Here is a 17,294-nt window from a genome sequence, read left to right on the forward strand (position 1 = left end):
TTGTTTTTCCCCTCCCGTTTTGTTTTAGTGGCATGCCCTCTCCCGGGAAGAACAGGCTAAGTATTATGAATTAGCGCGGAAGGAAAGACAGCTACATATGCAGCTTTATCCTGGCTGGTCCGCAAGAGACAATTATGTAAGGCCCTCTGCACACCAGCGGCTCTCTGCTCTCGTTCTTTCTTTCTGTGACTTGCATGAATCTAATGCTGGTACTATGTCCTAGCTTTGGAAGTTAATGGACTTTATAATAAAGATTTCATGGATATATCACATTTTGAAAGCTTTGAGCTGTCACAGTTATTTTTTGCTATAAGTATTAGTAAATTTTTTAAGTGAAACTTTTTAAATAAGAAGAACACCTTATGTTTTCTTTCATAAACAAAACAAAGCAAATACCTTATCATTCAAATGTTGGTGAGCCCGGCCAGGTGTGGCTCAGTAGCTGAGCGTCTACCCTAGGATTCAGGAGATCGGGGTTCGATTCCCGGTCAGGGCACATGCCCGGGTTGCGGGCTCCATCCCAAGTCGGGGGCGTGCAGGAGGCAGCTGATCAATGACTCTCTCATCATTGATGTTTCTCTCTCTCTCCCTCTCCTTTCCCCTCTCTATAATCAATAAAGATATATTTAAAATAAATAAAAATAAAATGTTGGTGAAAAATACATTTTTAAGCCCTTAAACTCATCATGTAAGGGCAACATTAGTAGTAACTGGTTACATTACCTTCAGAATCTCTTCTGTGCATACATTTTCATTTTTTACTTGGCTATAAGTGTGTGTGTGTGTGTGTGTGTGTACATATACTCGTGTCATGCTTCTTGCTCTTATATAGAAGTATTTTTTCGTTATGCCATAGTGTTTCTATATATCAGTCTTAATGGCTATACAGTATTTCATTGAGTGTCACAGGTAACCATTTTCACTGCTTTCAGATATTTAAATTGCTTTCTATTTTTTTACAATTGGGAATAATCCTACAAGGAGCATACCTGGACATAACAGTTTTCTGTATTTAGGATTATTATTTCTGTAGGATAAAGTTATAGTAGTTGAATTGTTGAGTTAAAGTATATAAATATTTTAAAGGTTCTTGATACATATTGTCAAATTGCTTTCTAAAAGAATTATATTACTTTATAATTCTTACAAACAGTGTATTTAAGTGACTGTTTTTCCACATACTAATCAGTACTGGGGGTAACATTTTTTTTCATATTAAAGTACTCTGATGTTTATTATGTATTTTATTCAGAGTAGATATTATCCTATTTTTAAAGTTGTATTAATTTTATTGGCAAAAATGCCTTATTTATATTGCCAATTATGTTACTACTTTAGAGTTTGAACATCTTACTTATGTAGTCTTAATACAGCAAAATATTTCTACAAAAGTATTTTATAAATGATATGTGATACCGGGGAACAACTATGGCTACTTAAGCTCTTAATTTAAAAATTTGAAGAACATTTTCATTTCCCATGTGAAACTAGCATTCAAAATGAAATGCCAGCTAAGACAGTCTTACATGAAATTGCCCCTTTTAAAAAAGACGAGGTGACACCATTAATCAATGTGTAGTATAACATGGGGGTCATTGTTGTAGGTGTCTCCATGGGCTGCATGTCTGAGGTCATGTGTCCCATATAATGAGACACCAAGACTTTTGGAACACATTGTTTCCAGTGACATGCTCCGAAGAATAATTCACTACTGGTCAGGATTTGGAGCTTAAACACTGGATACAACCATGATACAGGAAGTAAGAGTCCTACTGTGTGTTTCTTACGAGCAGCAGCTCAGCAGCTCTCCTGAGTTGTTGTTTTAATAACTACCATATTGTCAATAGTCAAGAACTGTTTAAATGCCCTTCTGTGTTATTTTCTAATCCTTATAATAATCCTGTGGCATAAATAGCATTACTGCATTTTACAGATGAGGGAAACTGTATGGCTTAGCTGCAAGTTACACCTGGGTCTCCCTGACTTCAGCATCTCCTGAGCAGACTAGTTAGTCTTCCAGGGCCTTCTTAAGAAGTCTACTTTAGTTGAAGAGTTTTCTACCCTGAACTGGGCTTCTCTTCTTGGGCCAGTAATTAGTATCTTCTGGGTAGATGCTTTGTCATGCCCTTTAAGTGGGAATCAGTTTCAGAAGTGTCCTCTTGTAACCCTGTCCTGGATGTCTTCGGTATATGGTTTGCCTGAAAGGGGAGAGCTGACCTTTTCTCTCTGACCCAGGGAAGAGCTTTGCTGTGCTATGAGTCTGTACAGATGTAATGAGCATTGCTTTTTGAATGTCTTTGAGTGAAGTTTCTGGTTCTGATCCTTAAGTAAAGAAGTGAGTTTTTACTCTTAAAAAGAGATAAAAGAAACATTCCCTCCCTCTCTCTCTTCTTCTCTTCCATGTGGAGAGTTCAGAAGTTTTAAAGTCATGTGAATTTACCTTGAAAGATTTTCTTCTGCACAGTTTTTTTTTTTAATTTTTAATATGTTTTTATTGATTTCAGGGTGGGAGGAGAGAGAGATAGGAACATCAGTGATGAGAGTTATTGATCTGCATAATTTCTAAAAAAAAATTATTTTGCATAATTTGATTTTAGCTTTGTGACATACAATTTTTACAATAAATCAAAATAAGCCTACTAATTACTTAGGCAAACAGAAGTCAATCAAGTGATAGCACTTTAGCTAAAGGTATTTTTAAAATAATAGAATAAGAAAAGTCTACACAAAGACCCTCCTTATTGTATCTTAGCATTTAGTGTTAGAATGCTCTCCTGATCCTCCCTGAGAGCATCATAAATGTAGCTCAGTGATTTACTATTAAAATGCCCTATTCTATGGCATCATAGATTTTATAACCGGTTTTTTTATAATTTTTATAACTGAAGTTTCCATAAATCAACAGCAGTGCACCTGTTTTCTTAGGTGAGATCAGCCAAATATTTATTAGAGCTTTTAAATTTAGTGCTTAATAACTTTAGTATTAGATATAATTTTATGAAAAATATTTTTATGTTTACCACCCATGAATTTTGTTTTCTCGTATAGGTTGCTATTAATACATCCAAACTACTTGGCTCTTTTTGCTTACTGTAAATGTAGGTTCTCTTGACACACCTGATTGCCCCTGGGGTGCAGTCTAGGTTATTTCACCGAGGCCGCAGCCTCGCGTTCTCAGCGCGCGCCGGGTGGCAGCGGCCTGCTGACTCTGGCTGCGTGTGCGGGACTCGGGGACACGGCCCAGCACAGCACCCGTGAGGAGTTAGGTGATGGCAGCGAGCTCTGTGTGAGGGTGGGTGGGGGAGACAGGTGTTCCTGGAAAAGAGGACACTTGTGGTGTGTTAAAGGCCACATGGGAGGTATGAGGAGAAGGTGAGGAGGCGGGTCCAGACATGAAGCAGCCTCGCAGCGCCGTGTGAAAGCCGCAGCGATTGCCTTTGGAAGGGGATGGCAGGTGCCCTCCCTGCCTGCTCCCCTCCCAGAGCACCCTCAGTAACCTCGGATTTTCCCAGGGTCACTGGTGCCTGCTGGCTGCCTCGGTGTTTGTGAGGATAGTTTCAGGCAACTTCCCAAAGATCCACGGCTTCAGCGGTCAGGTCATGTGACATGAAGAAACGCTGCCCTGAGTGTCTGTAAACATGCCTTCATGTAGTCACACAGTGTATTCAATATGACCTTATCGTTTTATTTTTTGTTGTTAATGTGATTTTATTTCTTTTATATTTTTGTTCATCCTCAACTGACGATATGTTTCTTTTTAGAGGGGAGGGGGAGAGAAAAACATCGATTGGTTGCCTCCCGCACACGCCCCGACTGGAGATTGACCCTGCGGCCTTTTGGTGTAGGGGACCACGCTCCAGCTACCTGAGCCACCCGGCCAGGGGGTGTCAATGTGACTATTGCAGCAGACATAAGATAGAGATGTGGGATGTGATATGGGTTCTGTTACAGTTATTTGAAAATGCCACCCTCATCCAGGTTGGTCATTTAGTATTCATATAAATTAAATATGTACTGGCTGTGCCCTATGACAATCATTTTTTGAGGGGAACATAAGTATAGAAAATTAGACCACTATAAATGGGACCTAAAATTTTTAATTTGTGATTAAGTTGATTTTGAAATGTATTTAAAATTGCATGCATATCCATGTTATTGTGTCTGTTTTAGGAAGCAAGGTCTTTAATTGCCAGAAATACACCTTTGAAATTACGTTTAGTTTTCTCAAGTTCGATCTTACCCTTTTACCACTAGCCTCAGTCATGTCATTGCCTGTTCCACGGGGCTGAGGGTCCTCAGTTAGCATCCTGAACTTGTCAGTGTGTGGTGGAATTCACAGTGAGGAAATTTATCATGAACACTAGCAGAAGTGGGTTCTAAGTGTGGTGGTTAGAAACGAAAATTCTGCCTCCTTAAGCAGGTTTTCCTTAATCGGTTCTGTGGCCACAGCCCTAGGACATGGTATTTCCTGAGTATGTGTGAGACACCCCTCCAGTGTCAGTACTGATGATATTCATATGAAGTGATAGAGACAAAGGTCACAAAGAAACAAGAATTTATTTTCTTTTTCTCTTGCTTTCTGACAGTTTCCAGGTACAGATCGGGGGTGGGAGGAAGGCAAAGGGAGAAGCGGGGAGACGGGAAGAGAGGGAAGGGGAGGGGGGGAGAGACTGTGAGGCATCTTTGTCTCTTTGTTGACTGCCCTCCTGTATTTTTGTACCCCCTTCACCCATGTGTTCACAGTATACAGTTAGTAACATGAAACATGCCTGTCCTTTTCCAGGGTAAGAAAAAGAAGAGGAAGAGAGAGAAGCTGCAGGAATCCACGTCAGGTAGGCACCGTGTGACTTTTCAGTCCATTCTCAGGCCTCTGACAAACACCTTTGAAGTAGTTTGCATCTTTCTACACACACTGCTTTATTCTGCAGCTGTATCTTGTGATACTTCAACTCTGCTTTTCCTCCTGAAATTCTTTAAAGATGTTTCGGAGACCTTCTTTTCAGTGTGACTTTGTGGAGGCACATCTGAGGACTCCTTTCCCCACCCGTCACCCAGAGCTCTGGCCAGCTGTGGTGGTTTGTTCTGTTTGGGTTTTGCTTCCATTGTCTATGTTCTCTTTGCTTTATTAACACGTCTGCTCTTCTATTTGCATAACTCCTTACAGTAAAATTGTTATGATGATTCTATAATATGCTCCCTTATATCCCCTTGAGAATCTTTTCTGTGGTTCAGGTTATTTAAAAATATAAAACATGATGATAGGGTTTATCTTTCCTGTACATTAATTCAAGGTGTCACTCAGTGAGGTCCGATTTATTTCCCCTTTTTCTTTCATGAAAAGTAAGGCCACTTGTACTTCACAAATAAAACGGCTGGTATAAGAACCATAAAAAGTAAAGCAAACAGTCCACATGATGTTGTAGCTACTACGTATTTGGAATGTTCAAAACCTCTTCAGTAAAAATTTGTTAAAGACACAATTTTCTGCAGGTACAGGTCCAAGAATGACAGCTGCCTACATCTGAAACATGGTAAGAACGACTCTCTGGTCCTACTGCTGACACTAGTTATGAACAGAGGCACTTGCTTATGAATCTCCTTGCTCACTCAGCATTGCTCCTTTAAAGAGGAAACTCCACCAAAATCAAATTAGCGCTTTAAAAACTGATGGTTTTTATACCGGCTATGAATTTGCAATATGGTATGCGTTTATCTCTCCCCTTCTTCCCACTTTGCCCTTTAATCTTTCTCTGTTCCCATATCCTTCACTGTCTTCTCAGCCATTCCTTACTCCAATGAGTGGCAAATCTGCCTGTTTAACAAACAAACAACACCACAGACCAGCAAGCAAAACCAGGTCTTCCTCAGCAAACCCAGGGCCGGGTGCGAGGAGCCAGGCCATTCTATCTCAGGACTTGGCACTTTTTGCTCGTTAGAGACTTCTTTTCAATTAAGACAACATATAGGCACTTAAAAGTAATTTATTTGTTTCTAGACAGAAAGAAAGATGTGCTTTATTTATTTTTAATATTTTAAAAATATGGCATGGGGACTGCTTAACTGTATTCTGCTATCAAGTTTTTTCTTTATTGGTAACCATTGCTAGAGCTCTTTCTACTATTTACAAGTAATATTTATTTCATCCCCTTTTGCTCTAATTTTACTTTTAACCACATAACCAGCAGTCCAGGGAACCTGGCTTTGTAATTGATTTGGTCTCTGCTAAGCTTTAAATCCACAGTGTGTCTGCATTTTCTTCCGGTGACAATTGTTTTCAAAGGAGCCACCTTGGATTCTGTTCTCTCTCACACAACCACATCCAGGTGCTGTCCGTTCTGTCTCTTGGGTCTGTCTGGCTTTCCTCTCGAACTCCTCACTGCCATGGCCCAGCTCAGGAGCACAGACTTGCCATTGGGTTGTTGCAATAGCTTTTGGGTCATTTTCCTGCCTCCAGGCTTGCTTTCGGCCAGCTCCCAGAGGAATCTGCTCAAACCCAAACTGATTGTGTCACTTCCTGACTAAAAACAGTCAGTGCTTTTCACCGTCTGAAGGGTGAAGTGCAAACCACTTAGTGCCGCCCTGCCGCTGCCCTCCCCTCGGCATCCTGCCTCCAGCCCCTCTGCTCTCCGCCTCCTGACCTCCTGCCTGTCCTTCCGAGTCCTGTGCTCAGTCCAGGCAGAGTTATTAGCAGTTCCCAGGCAGGTGGAGGCCGCTGCGCACTCTGCCCTGTGCTTGGAGAGCCTGTGTCCCTGCCTGAGGAAGGAAGGGATCCGTCTACAGTGACTGAGGGGAGCACCGGCCTGCAGGTCACTTGGTTCCTGGCTGGAACCAGGTGGCTCCTACTTAATCTTTAGACCTGAATTTTGGTGCTGAAATGTCAGTGGTCTTTCCCAAAGGAGCCAGCAGAGATTTGAGTACCAAATAGATCTGTTTGCCTGGGCAGTCTACTTCAGCTTTTTTTTTCAATCCTCACCCTAAGATGTTTTTATTGATTTTAGAGAGGATGAGAGAGAGAAAGAGAGAGAGAAACATTGATCGGTTGCCTCCCGTACCCACCCTGACCGGGGCTTGAACCTGTGACCTAGGCTTTTGCCCTGACCGGGAATCAAACCCAAAACCTGTTGCTGTACGGAACAGTGCTCCAGCCAGCTGAGCCACCGGGCCAGGGCTCTACTTCAGCTTGTAATCTTCATTTTCCTCATCTATGAAGCGGGAATCATAACACCTACACCTGCCGTTGTGTTTGTGCCACGCGCCTGCATCCCTCCGCCACCCGCACTGAGACCTGGCCCACGTGCCCTTGCCTCTATGCAGCTTCCCGATCTTACTGCCACTCCTGGTTCTTCAGAACCCACCCCTGCGGTTCTGTGACATCAGATTTCTTCTGGCCCTGGCTGGGTAGCTCAGCTGGGTAGAGCGCGGTCCCCATATACCAAGGTTGTGGGCTTGGTCCCGGGTCAGGGCACATAAAAGAATCAACCAGTGAGTGTGTGAATACGTGGCACAACTAATCGATCAATCTCAAGATCAATTTTTTAAACACAACTCTTCTAAACTAATGCGGAGTGGCAGGCTTTTCTCTGAGTGAGAAGAGGATCCATCATTCCTTCATCTAGGTGGCCAAACAAGGTATCCAAGAAATACCACCGATGCCCGCCTTTTCATTCACCCTAACAGCTATTATTTAAGGACCTACTCTGAGCAGGCCTCCCTGCTTGGTTGGTAGGAGCAGAAAGATGACTCAGTCACAGGTCCTGCCCCCAGAAGCTCATGGCATCATAATGGAAGTAATTCTAGTGACAATCACACACACACAGGACTTTGTGGGGGGTTTTGCTTTTTTTCTGAAAGGACGTTGTATTAATTCCTGATCCAGGTATGGACAGCAGCCCTCCTTCCGTTCTCTTCCTCCAAATGCAGGACCCTCCCACGCGCAGTGTGCTGAGGACCCACATTCACTCACTCGCATCAACATCTTTAATGCTAGTTCCATTACAAATCATGAAACACTGTGTTTCCATATTCCAGAGTTAGTTACTTGATTTTGTGTCCTTACTGATTAACATTACGTAGTATTTTACATTAGAGGATTAAGCAGAGTATATTTTTGTCCTAGAATGTATCCCAAACATCTTTTTTAAAAAATAAGTCGCAGTTGCCCAGCTGGCATGGCTCAGTGGTTGAGGGTTGATCCATGAACCTGGAGGTCACTGTTCGATTCCCGGTCAGGGCACATGCCCGGGTTGTGGGCTCCATCCCCAGCGGGGGGTGTGCAGGAGGCAGCCCATCGATGACTCTCATCATTGATGTTTCTCTCTCTCCCCCTCCCTTCCTCTCTCTGAAATCAATGAAAATATATTTTTTACAGAAGGTAAAATAAGTCACAGCTGTCATTGTGCTTTCTTGTCACTTATTTCTTTCTAAAGTTAAGGTGTCCTCTCTAATCTGTCCCAGAAAAACAAAATCAAGTGCCCCCTACCCTCCTCCAGCAAAAATTCCCACCAGCTGCCAGGTGAGGGTCCAGACGGTGGGGCTTTATGTCTTCAGACCCTCTAGTGAAACTCTGCCCTGGCTGCTGGGTTGGCCTTTAGCATCTGAAGTCACTCTCCCCGCACCGCCCTGCTTTGGAGAGCAGCACTGGCAGTCACTTGATGAGAATTACTGAGCAGAGAGGAGCTAAGATTTGTATTCATAGAGATTTCGGTAAATTACGAATGATAATATTCCTCCCCTTCCCTCCTTTCTCTTCTTTTTAGGAATCAGAAACTTCGATATGTATAGTAGTTGACTTGCTTTGTCATTATTCAGCATTTAGTGAGCACCTAATAAATGCCGGGTTGTGCGGTAAGACCTGGAAATAGTGTTGAATGAGGCACAGGGGCTCCCTGCTCTCAGGGTGCTTACACTGCTGTGTGGGTGGTGGTGAAAAATGAACAGGAAAGTGTATGTACTGTAATCAAAATAAAACGGGGATTGGGCTTGGCGGTCTGCTCTAGGTGGCCGGTCGGGAAGGACCCTTCTGAGGTGACACTTGGTGATACCCAGTTGTTACCCCTGAAAAATGGAGGGTGTTGTGTGTGTGGTTCTGGAACAGAGCAGCGGCAGAGAAATGGAGAAAGAAAGGAGAGGCTCGTGTTGTAGAAAGAGCTCAGACTAGGAGTGAGGCCCTGGCCCCTCACATTAGCCCCTGTGTAAGCCAGGTGGCCTGGGGCAGGTCATTAAAAGCCAGTGGACCCCTGGTTCCTCGGGTGGCGGGACTGAAAGGGCTGGTCCCGTGGCTCCTATAAAAATACAAAGTCTGAAGCAGCTAGAAAAATCTGAAGTCTTGCCAAAAGTCTCAGAGCCAAAAAATATATATCAAGGTTTTGATCATTAGAAGGTGAAAAAATGACCTTCTGTTTTCCATTCTTCTTTTTGTCACACACTCAGGCACTGAGTGTCAAGCACCGAGGAAGCCCAGGCCCACAGTTGTCATTCAGCAGGCAGGAGACACACAGGCGTTCCGGGCTCTTGGAAAGGGGGACCCAGGGGTGACACAGCAGCCCTGGCAGGGGTGCTGTGTGTTCTCCATGGGCCCCAGTCAGCATGTTCTGGGAAACCATGTGCACCTGCTCTGCCTGCCTGTTCCTTCCAGTGGAGGCCTTGCCCAGGGGCACCTCTGCCTGCCATTTCCCCAGCGGTTGGGTCCTGATAGCACGTCGCTCATCTTGTCAGGATCGATGGTTTACTCTGCCCAGGAAATGGAGGTCTCGGTGGCCAGGAGAGGCTCACACTCAGCCCCTTCCCTTGGCTTGTTCTTGTCTGAGATGGTGGCCGAATGTGTCTTCCCTCCTCCTATGTTTGTCCACAAATTCCTACTAAACTTGTTGCAGATGACACTTGACTACAGTGTTCCCTCGTAGAGACTTCATAGTGAGAACATTCAATGAGGAAAAGTGACATCTGCAGGTAAGGGCAGGCTTGGTCACACTGTCGTCCTAAGTTGAGATGTCTGCTTAAGGATACTGTGTGGCTAGACTATAGTGTATGTGGCTGCAGGGGTTCGAATTCTGCCCTCCTGCAGGCTGCCCATGCGCAGCTGTGGCGGGAGCCTTTCGGTCACAAGGAGCAGGAACAACGCGTGCTGGCACAGCAGAGTAGGAAGCCTGTTCTAAGGACACAGGGGCATCTAGTGGAAGCCGGACAGTTGGGCCAAGGAGAGCACTAGAGGGTGGCCTGGGAAAGCTGTCCAAATGCTGTTCCTGCCTCTTACGTCGGCCCCTCGCTGAAAATGGCTTCATTCTCGCCCCCGCAGATTGACTCCCTGGGTTCTTTGATCCACAGGCCCGAACTCCCAGGCTTATGTGCTGTTACACTCTCAGTCTCCCAGAGAGATGGTGATGCTTTCAGATTCCAGAGAAGGGACTCTGGTTGGCCCAGGTGGTCAGACTTCTACGCCGTCCATCATCAGCTGTGGCCAGAGGAGATGGTCACACTACAGGTGGCGGTCAGGGCTCACAGCCCTAACCTTGGGTGTGAGCAGTGGGGACGGGAGGGCCGCTAGGCAGCAGGTGTAGGTGTGCACTACAGCGCCGCAGCCGGCGATGGCCGGCCTGTCACATGAGCAGACCGGGCGGCTCCGTCTAGACAGCGTGTTAGTGGAGAAGTCGGAGGGGGATCGCACACGTAAAGAAAGCTTTTGAAACCTCTGCTGCGCAGCAGTATTCTTGCCGCCAATTCCTCTTCCTTCTTTCATGCTGAGAAGAGCTAGAACTGTGTGAGTTGCCTTGGGTAACAGAGACAGGGAACCGGACCCTTGGCTATCACAGTTGAGCATGTGCCATTAAAATACAGGAGAGGGACGGAAGTCTGAGGCTCGTTAAAACTCTCTTGAGACACGTAATATTCAGTATTGTTCATGAAAGCCCATGAAATTGAATTAAGATCAATGCACAGGACTAATTGATAGGAAAAGGTATTTTGGACAAATTTTGTTTAATAGAATGTTTTTGTCACTGAGCCATCTGGAACTACCCCTTCAGAGGAAATCAGCCCTTCTGAATAAGGGGGTTTCCCAGAGAACTCTAGATTTGCCTCTTAAGTTAACAAAACATATAATGTTTAACTCTTTTGGGTATAACTCTGTCTTTAGCAGAATACATGGAAGTGAAACGTTTCCTAATACCTCCTGTCATTATTCCACAGTGTGCCTAATGTGACATCGTACGTGCTGATGAGGAATTGGTGTTGGTGGCCACTATTCTTAATGACCCCAGTCATGTTGGATTTTTTTAAAATCTGTTCTTGCCTTGGCCAGGTGGCTCAGTTGGTTGGGGTGTCATCCTGAGCACTGGAAGGTGGTGGGTTCGAGTCTCGGTTAAGGCTCATAGCCAGGTTTCGAGTTTGATCCCCGGCCAGGGCACAGATGGGAGGCAACTAGCCCTTGTTTCTCACTCACATCTCTCTCTCTCCCTCTCTCTCTCTCTCTCTCTCTCTCTCTCTCCCCCCCTCCGTCTCCCCCCCCCCTCGTCTTCCTCTCCCTTCCTCCCTCCCTCCCTCCTTCTCTCTCTAAAAATCAATTTAAAAACAAACATATCCTTGGGTGAGGAGTAAAAATAACTTTTTTAAATCTACTCCTTATATTTTTGCCTTCCGTCTCTGAGACTGCGCCTCCCATGCAGCAGTATGTTCCTTTGACAGTACGTGGCTTTGGGAGTGAGAAAACAAAGCTTACGTGGATAATACATAAACCTGAAGGACGCGGGCCCAGCTGGCACGTGGGGGCTGCTGCCCTGAGGAGGGGCAGGGCGTGCCGCCTCCGCTCGAGGCTCTGCCCCGTCTTCTCCTCTAGAGCCCACGCTGCCAGGCTGCCAGGCCGACTGCCAGCCAGGCGAGCGCTGGTTCTGCCAGAGCCGCCCGTGCGCCTCATGCAGCCGCCGTGGTCTTTCCGACAGAGTGAGCAGGAAGGTGCGGTGGAGAGAACATGGGCTTCGGGCGCGAAAGCTAATCCTGCCGCCCGGGCGTGGGGTGGCCTCGGGCTCACCGTCTGACCTCTCACAGCCCTGATGGCCTTCCCTGTAAACGGGAGGCAATTCGCCGCGCTGTGCACGTAAAGTATTTGCCCGTGCCCGGCACACCCCTCCTCGGCCGGCACTGCTTCCCCTCCCCCTCGCAGCTTCCTGCAGACGCGGCCACCTCGGAATCAGCAAGGCTGGGAACCACAGGGTACCCTTGGGGGTCACCTGGGACCAGTCCCTCTAAAACGACAGCGTCTTACATATCTGGCGTTGCGCAAGGCAGGAGTTCGTGCCCTGCAATAACAGGCTTTTGTCGGTTTGCCCTGCGGCAAGGCTGAAACTAGACAGTTGGCGTGAGGTGTGCAGGGTGCTGCTGCAAGGCAATCTTTGCAATTAAAATCTGCCTCTCCTCAAATGTCATGTCATAACTTTAGAACATTTAAAGTTCCTGCTCCTTGCTAGTAACATTTGGCGGGGGGATGAAGGAAAGATCTTTTATTCCAATCTACCTTTTTGGGTTGCTCGTCATTTCTGAACAAGGATGTGATATTACATGACACCAAGGGGGGCAGGGGCTTCACATATTTCTACAGACCAATTCTGAGTGACTCTGGGCTTCACCAGTCGGAGGACACCCCTGGGAAGGGGCCTGGGCTGCGGAACCCCCTGGGTGCAGGCTGGCAGAGTATCAGCTCCTGGTAGAATCTCATGTTGGAGGTGATGGAGCAGGAATTCCACTTCCTTTTCTTTCCTTCCTTCGAGTCAAACCTAGAAAACTCTAACCCCCAGCATCAGTGCTGTTTCTCTCCCCAAACAGGTCCATCCATGTTGAAACCTTTGGGTTTTCCTCTGGGCTCCTAATAAATGATTCTGCCCATTTGGGTGTCTGGTTCCATTTGGTTAGTGAGATATTTTTTTAAGACTGGAGTTTGGTCCAGGAGAGAGAGCATCGTGGGTTTCAGCTGGGGAAGGGGCTCATCTTGTGCCTCCTGCGAATCCATTCTACAAATGGCCCACTGGCGGCAGTGACTCCTGGTAGAGGGAGCCTGAGCTTTAACGTACTTGAGATGGGCTCATGCCTCCCTTTGAAGCGGAGCAATAATTGTGGCTTTGATTGCACCGACCTCACTGGTGGGCTGGGCTGTGATGGGGCTCGCCTGGCCTGTCCCAGCCTCGCCACAGCCCCCCAGTGTAGTCTTAGATGTGGGAAGTCTCCAGTCTCCTAGCGTCATGCCTGTGGTTTCTTGAAAAGACTCTTGATTTGGCCAGTTTTCTATCTGTGAAGCAACAGTCAGGCCCCCATTTGTCCCACTTGGCAGTAAGACCTGGTCTGCCCTGACAACCCTGTATTTAGAGGAGCAGCCAGGTCCAACCGCCATACCAGATAGCAAGACAGTTTCTTTGCCAATGCATTTAAATATTCGTCTCACTATTGGGGAAGCACCCCGGTGGGGGCGAGTTGCCTTTGGTTGACAGTTGTACAGAGGAGTTCTGAAGCCAGCTTTTCCGGAGAATTTGTGAGAGGACACAAATAATGAAACAACCGTGGGGAAGTGTGACTACCTGGGAGAGAAGTGGCTTTATTAGATGTGGAGGTTCTGTCTGGACGTGCCTGTTATCTCTCTGGTGAATGGCCTCTTGACAGCCAAGCTTGCTCTCACACTTAGGTTAGTGTGAGGCGGGGAGGAGGCTCTTTGGGGTAAGGCTGGAGGGGAAGGGAAGCCTCGATGAGTACAGACAGGTGCTGCAGACAGGCAGGTGTCAAGCCCTGCTCAAGAAGCAGGGCCGCAGCAGGGCCTGGAGGTCTTGACCTCATGACCTCAGAGTCAGGCTGCAGCTGGATTAGGGAGGAATCCCAACAGAGGGACAGTTTGCCTCCTTCAGCCTGCAGACATCCTGAGTCCCAGCACTTGACTCCCGCTGTGTGAGTCCTGGCCCAGGGCTGCAGGCTGTCCCACGTCAGGAAGAGCAACTTGGAGCAAACCTACGAAAACCTGTGCTTCAGGACTGCAGTGCAGAGAGGAACTGTGGTGCCCTCATCTCTGTCTGCTCTGCTCCTTTCTCCTGCACAGGGGAGGGTCCTTGGGGACTGATCTGTGTGAAGGATCAGTACCCTGCTTACAATCAGAAAACCACAGCGCTGCAGTGTATGTTTTCCTGTTAAACAGGGAAAGGGTAATATCGCAGGAGAGTTGGAATTGAAGTTGTCATTGAAGACCTTCTCAGTTGACAACGCTGTGGTTGATTTCCTTCTGTTTTTCTTGTTTTATTTTTTTCAGTAACTACCCAGATATACAGATAGTTTCTTCACAGTTTCGATGAGTCATTTTGAGGGCCAGCATTGCAGTCATTATAGTAACAGCTAACACATTCACGGGCTCACTGTGCACCTTTACGCACCTTGTGGGTGTCAGCCTCTCTTCCTCTCACGGTTCCCACCCCATGGAGCGCTCTCCTTCTGTGAACAGCACTTTGCAGACTGGAACTCTCCCCCATCCAAAGTTTAGTTTTTGTTATTAAACTATTTCAAAGCTTCCTTCTATTTCCCCTCTCTTTCCACTCATTTAAAAAGCATAAAGAAATTCACTATTAGGCCAGTGTGGCTCTGGTTGAGCATTGACCCATGAACCAAGACGTCACTGGATTGATTCCTGGTCAGGACACATCCCCAGCAGGGGGCATGGAGTGTGCAGGAGGCAGCCAATCGAGGTTTCTCTCATAGATGTTTCTCTCTCTCTCTCTCTCAAATAAATCAATAAAAAATATTTTTAAAAAGAAATTCACTATTAGAATTAATTTCTTAAAGAAAACTTATGCTAGTAACAAGGACAGCACAAACACGAATATTGGAACTCATCTGAGGTTGTCAGGGATTCAGGTAGAGTCTGACCGAGGAGGCCACCCCAGGTTCAAAGCAGGGAAGGCAGGTGCTCTCCCAGTGAAGGAACCAGACTTTGGGATGCTTTCACTTTCTTTTGTCTTTGTCTCATGCGGTTATAATGTTATATTTCATTTTTAATTGCTTTTTAAAATCTCAGCTCATTTTGGGATTTGAGGACTTTCCTTTGTGAAAGTCATTTATCATCAGCAGTATCAAACAAGAGCTACTTGAATACTTGTCAGGTGTACACTCCAAGGCTAACATTAGAGATCTTCATTATTAGGGAGGAAAAAAATCTTGAGGATTGTAAAATCTTAAGCAAAATTGGAGAGGCCTGTGCACCATGGACTATGGTGGATGGAGCACACCCTGGTCGCAGGAGCTGGCCGTGGGTGTGCACCTGCGCGGCTGCCTGGAGTACGGGTTAGTCCTGTGTAGTAGAATCACACAGCAGCTCCCCACAGTGGACCAAAAACCCAAACACTTTTAGAGGACAGCTCCTTCCCTGATGTGGCCATGCCCACCATTACAGTTCATGCTTGGCCATGATCCAGAGTAGTAAATGTATTTCCAAAAATAAATGTATTTCACATCATAACCTATACATGTACATGGAACCAAAATACATATTTCAATAAAATACACTTCTCATGTAGTCTGGGGTTTGGGCTACCGTGGGGCAGTTTGTTTTAGCCGTCACCAAATCAACAAAGTGGATTCGTTCCATGCAGAGGTCTTAAGTCCTGCACTGTATTCAGTAGAGGTTGAAATCTTGTAAAGGCCTGTGGCAAATTCACATTAACAGCATTTCGTGTGTTCCTTCCTGAGGTGGAAAACGAAGCTCATTCCCAACGTGCAAAGCCAAGGCGGCGGCCCCGGGACCTCTCCTGGAGATGGAAGCTTGTTGAACCCCAGACTGTCTCCACGGCCTGCCCAGTTGACCCCAAAGGAGATTGACACCAACTTCACCCTGAGGTCACTGCTAGAGACACTGATCCATAAAGACAATCACTGCCAAACCCCCTTTCATCTACTGCAAGAGCCAAGTTCCAAAATAAAGCATAAAGGGTTTTTTAAAAGAAAATTAAGAAGCACATGAGAATGCCGGCAGGCCCTGGGTCAGCCGAGCGGCTTCCTCCCCTCCCGTCCGCCGCGCACTTCCCAGCGCATCTCGCATCCGTACCCGTAACCTCTTGGCAAGGACGGTAACTTGGCTGCCCTTGCGGCCACGGGCACCAGAGCTGGCAGCCAGCACGTCCATCCGCGTCCTGGCGGGAATTTGTGGCCGAGTTCCCTCTGTTCCTGTCTTCACTTTCCTTTCTCTTCCTTTGTCCCGAAGCTTTTATTTAATAGTGCAAAAGGATCAATCTCACGTTTGCTTCTTTTTTTTTTTAAACTTGAATCTTTTTTTAAATTTACACTTTTTAGTTTTAATTTTCTTGTATATTTTGCTAGCTATGAGCTTTTAAGTAAAATTCAAAGATCTGGAAAAATTTGAAATAAAAATGTACTCAGAAGCAGCCACCTTTTTTTTGAGGAACATCTTGTCCAGCAAGTGGCTTCTCTGTGAATGACCCATAACAGAGCGGCCTCTCCGTCCCCTAAGGCGTTGGACAGAGCTAAACGCGTGTAACAGCCAAGTCCACGCTGTTGACAGCAGTTGGCAGTACTGTTTCATTTTGTTTTTCTATCTTTTTTTTTAAAAAATGGTAAACCTTAACAGATATTTCAGTAGACCAGTTTGCAGTGAATTTTCATTTCTTTCCTTCTCACCCCTTCTTGTAAAAAGCCCAGCACTTGAATTGTTATTACTTTAAGTGTTCTGTATTTGTACCTGTTTTTGTTAGCCAATTAGTGGGATTTTATGCCAGTTGTTAAAATCATTGTACCCTTTTTTTTTTTTTTTAAATAGTAAGGCACAGCCTTTGCCCAAAACTGTCATCTAACGTTTGTCATTCCAGTTTGCGTTAACGTGCTGAGCATTTTTTAAAAGAAGCTTTGTAATAAAACATTTTTTTAAAGTGTAATTTTTTTAAAGAGTGAAGTTCCTGATCGGCTGGAGTTGGTGATGGGGACCTAACTCCATGGGCCGGGCCAGAGCTGGTCTGTCCACATCTGAGGGGCGCTGCTGGTGCAGCTTTCTCTGGGGACAGGCCCACACCTGCCTTAAAGGTGCTTCCTCCAAGGAACTTGTGTGGCGTGGGTCCCGCCACCTCCTCCCCAGGTGTAGCCGGAAATCGGGGCCAAAGGGAAGAAGAGCATCCCCAGGATTCAGGTGGGACTGACCCCCTTCCCGGGCCCTCGGACACCCCCGCGGGCTCCAGCCGCCAGCTTGCTGCCCTGTCTGCAGGTGCGCCGTGCTGTCCGCTTCACAGCTCACTGGTTCTCAAACTGGGTCCCCAAGTCAAGGTGTCCCT

At 46.2% G+C, this 17,294-nt stretch overlaps 1 protein-coding gene across 5 annotated transcripts in view; it reads left to right on the forward strand.

Moving 5' to 3' along the window:
• Positions 1-16,904, forward strand: part of LEF1 (lymphoid enhancer binding factor 1) — a 108,714-nt gene extending 91,810 nt beyond the window's left edge. For 3 of the 5 annotated variants that reach the window (XM_016214498.2, XM_016214499.2, XM_087826181.1), the window contains 2 exons: positions 29-136; positions 4,784-6,552. In XM_016214498.2, the coding sequence (XP_016069984.1) occupies positions 29-136; positions 4,784-5,008 (333 nt within the window). In that variant the 3' untranslated portion in view covers positions 5,009-6,552. Of the gene's footprint in view, positions 1-28; positions 137-4,783; positions 6,553-15,705 lie in introns of those variants that run through there. The other 2 variants (XM_016214500.2, XM_016214505.2) reach the window with 1 other exon arrangement.
• The last annotated feature ends 390 nt before the right edge of the window (positions 16,905-17,294 follow it).

This window comes from Miniopterus natalensis, chromosome 1 (assembly GCF_054644295.1).
Source record: "Miniopterus natalensis isolate mMinNat1 chromosome 1, mMinNat1.hap1, whole genome shotgun sequence".
Taxonomy (NCBI): Eukaryota; Metazoa; Chordata; class Mammalia; order Chiroptera; family Miniopteridae; genus Miniopterus; species Miniopterus natalensis.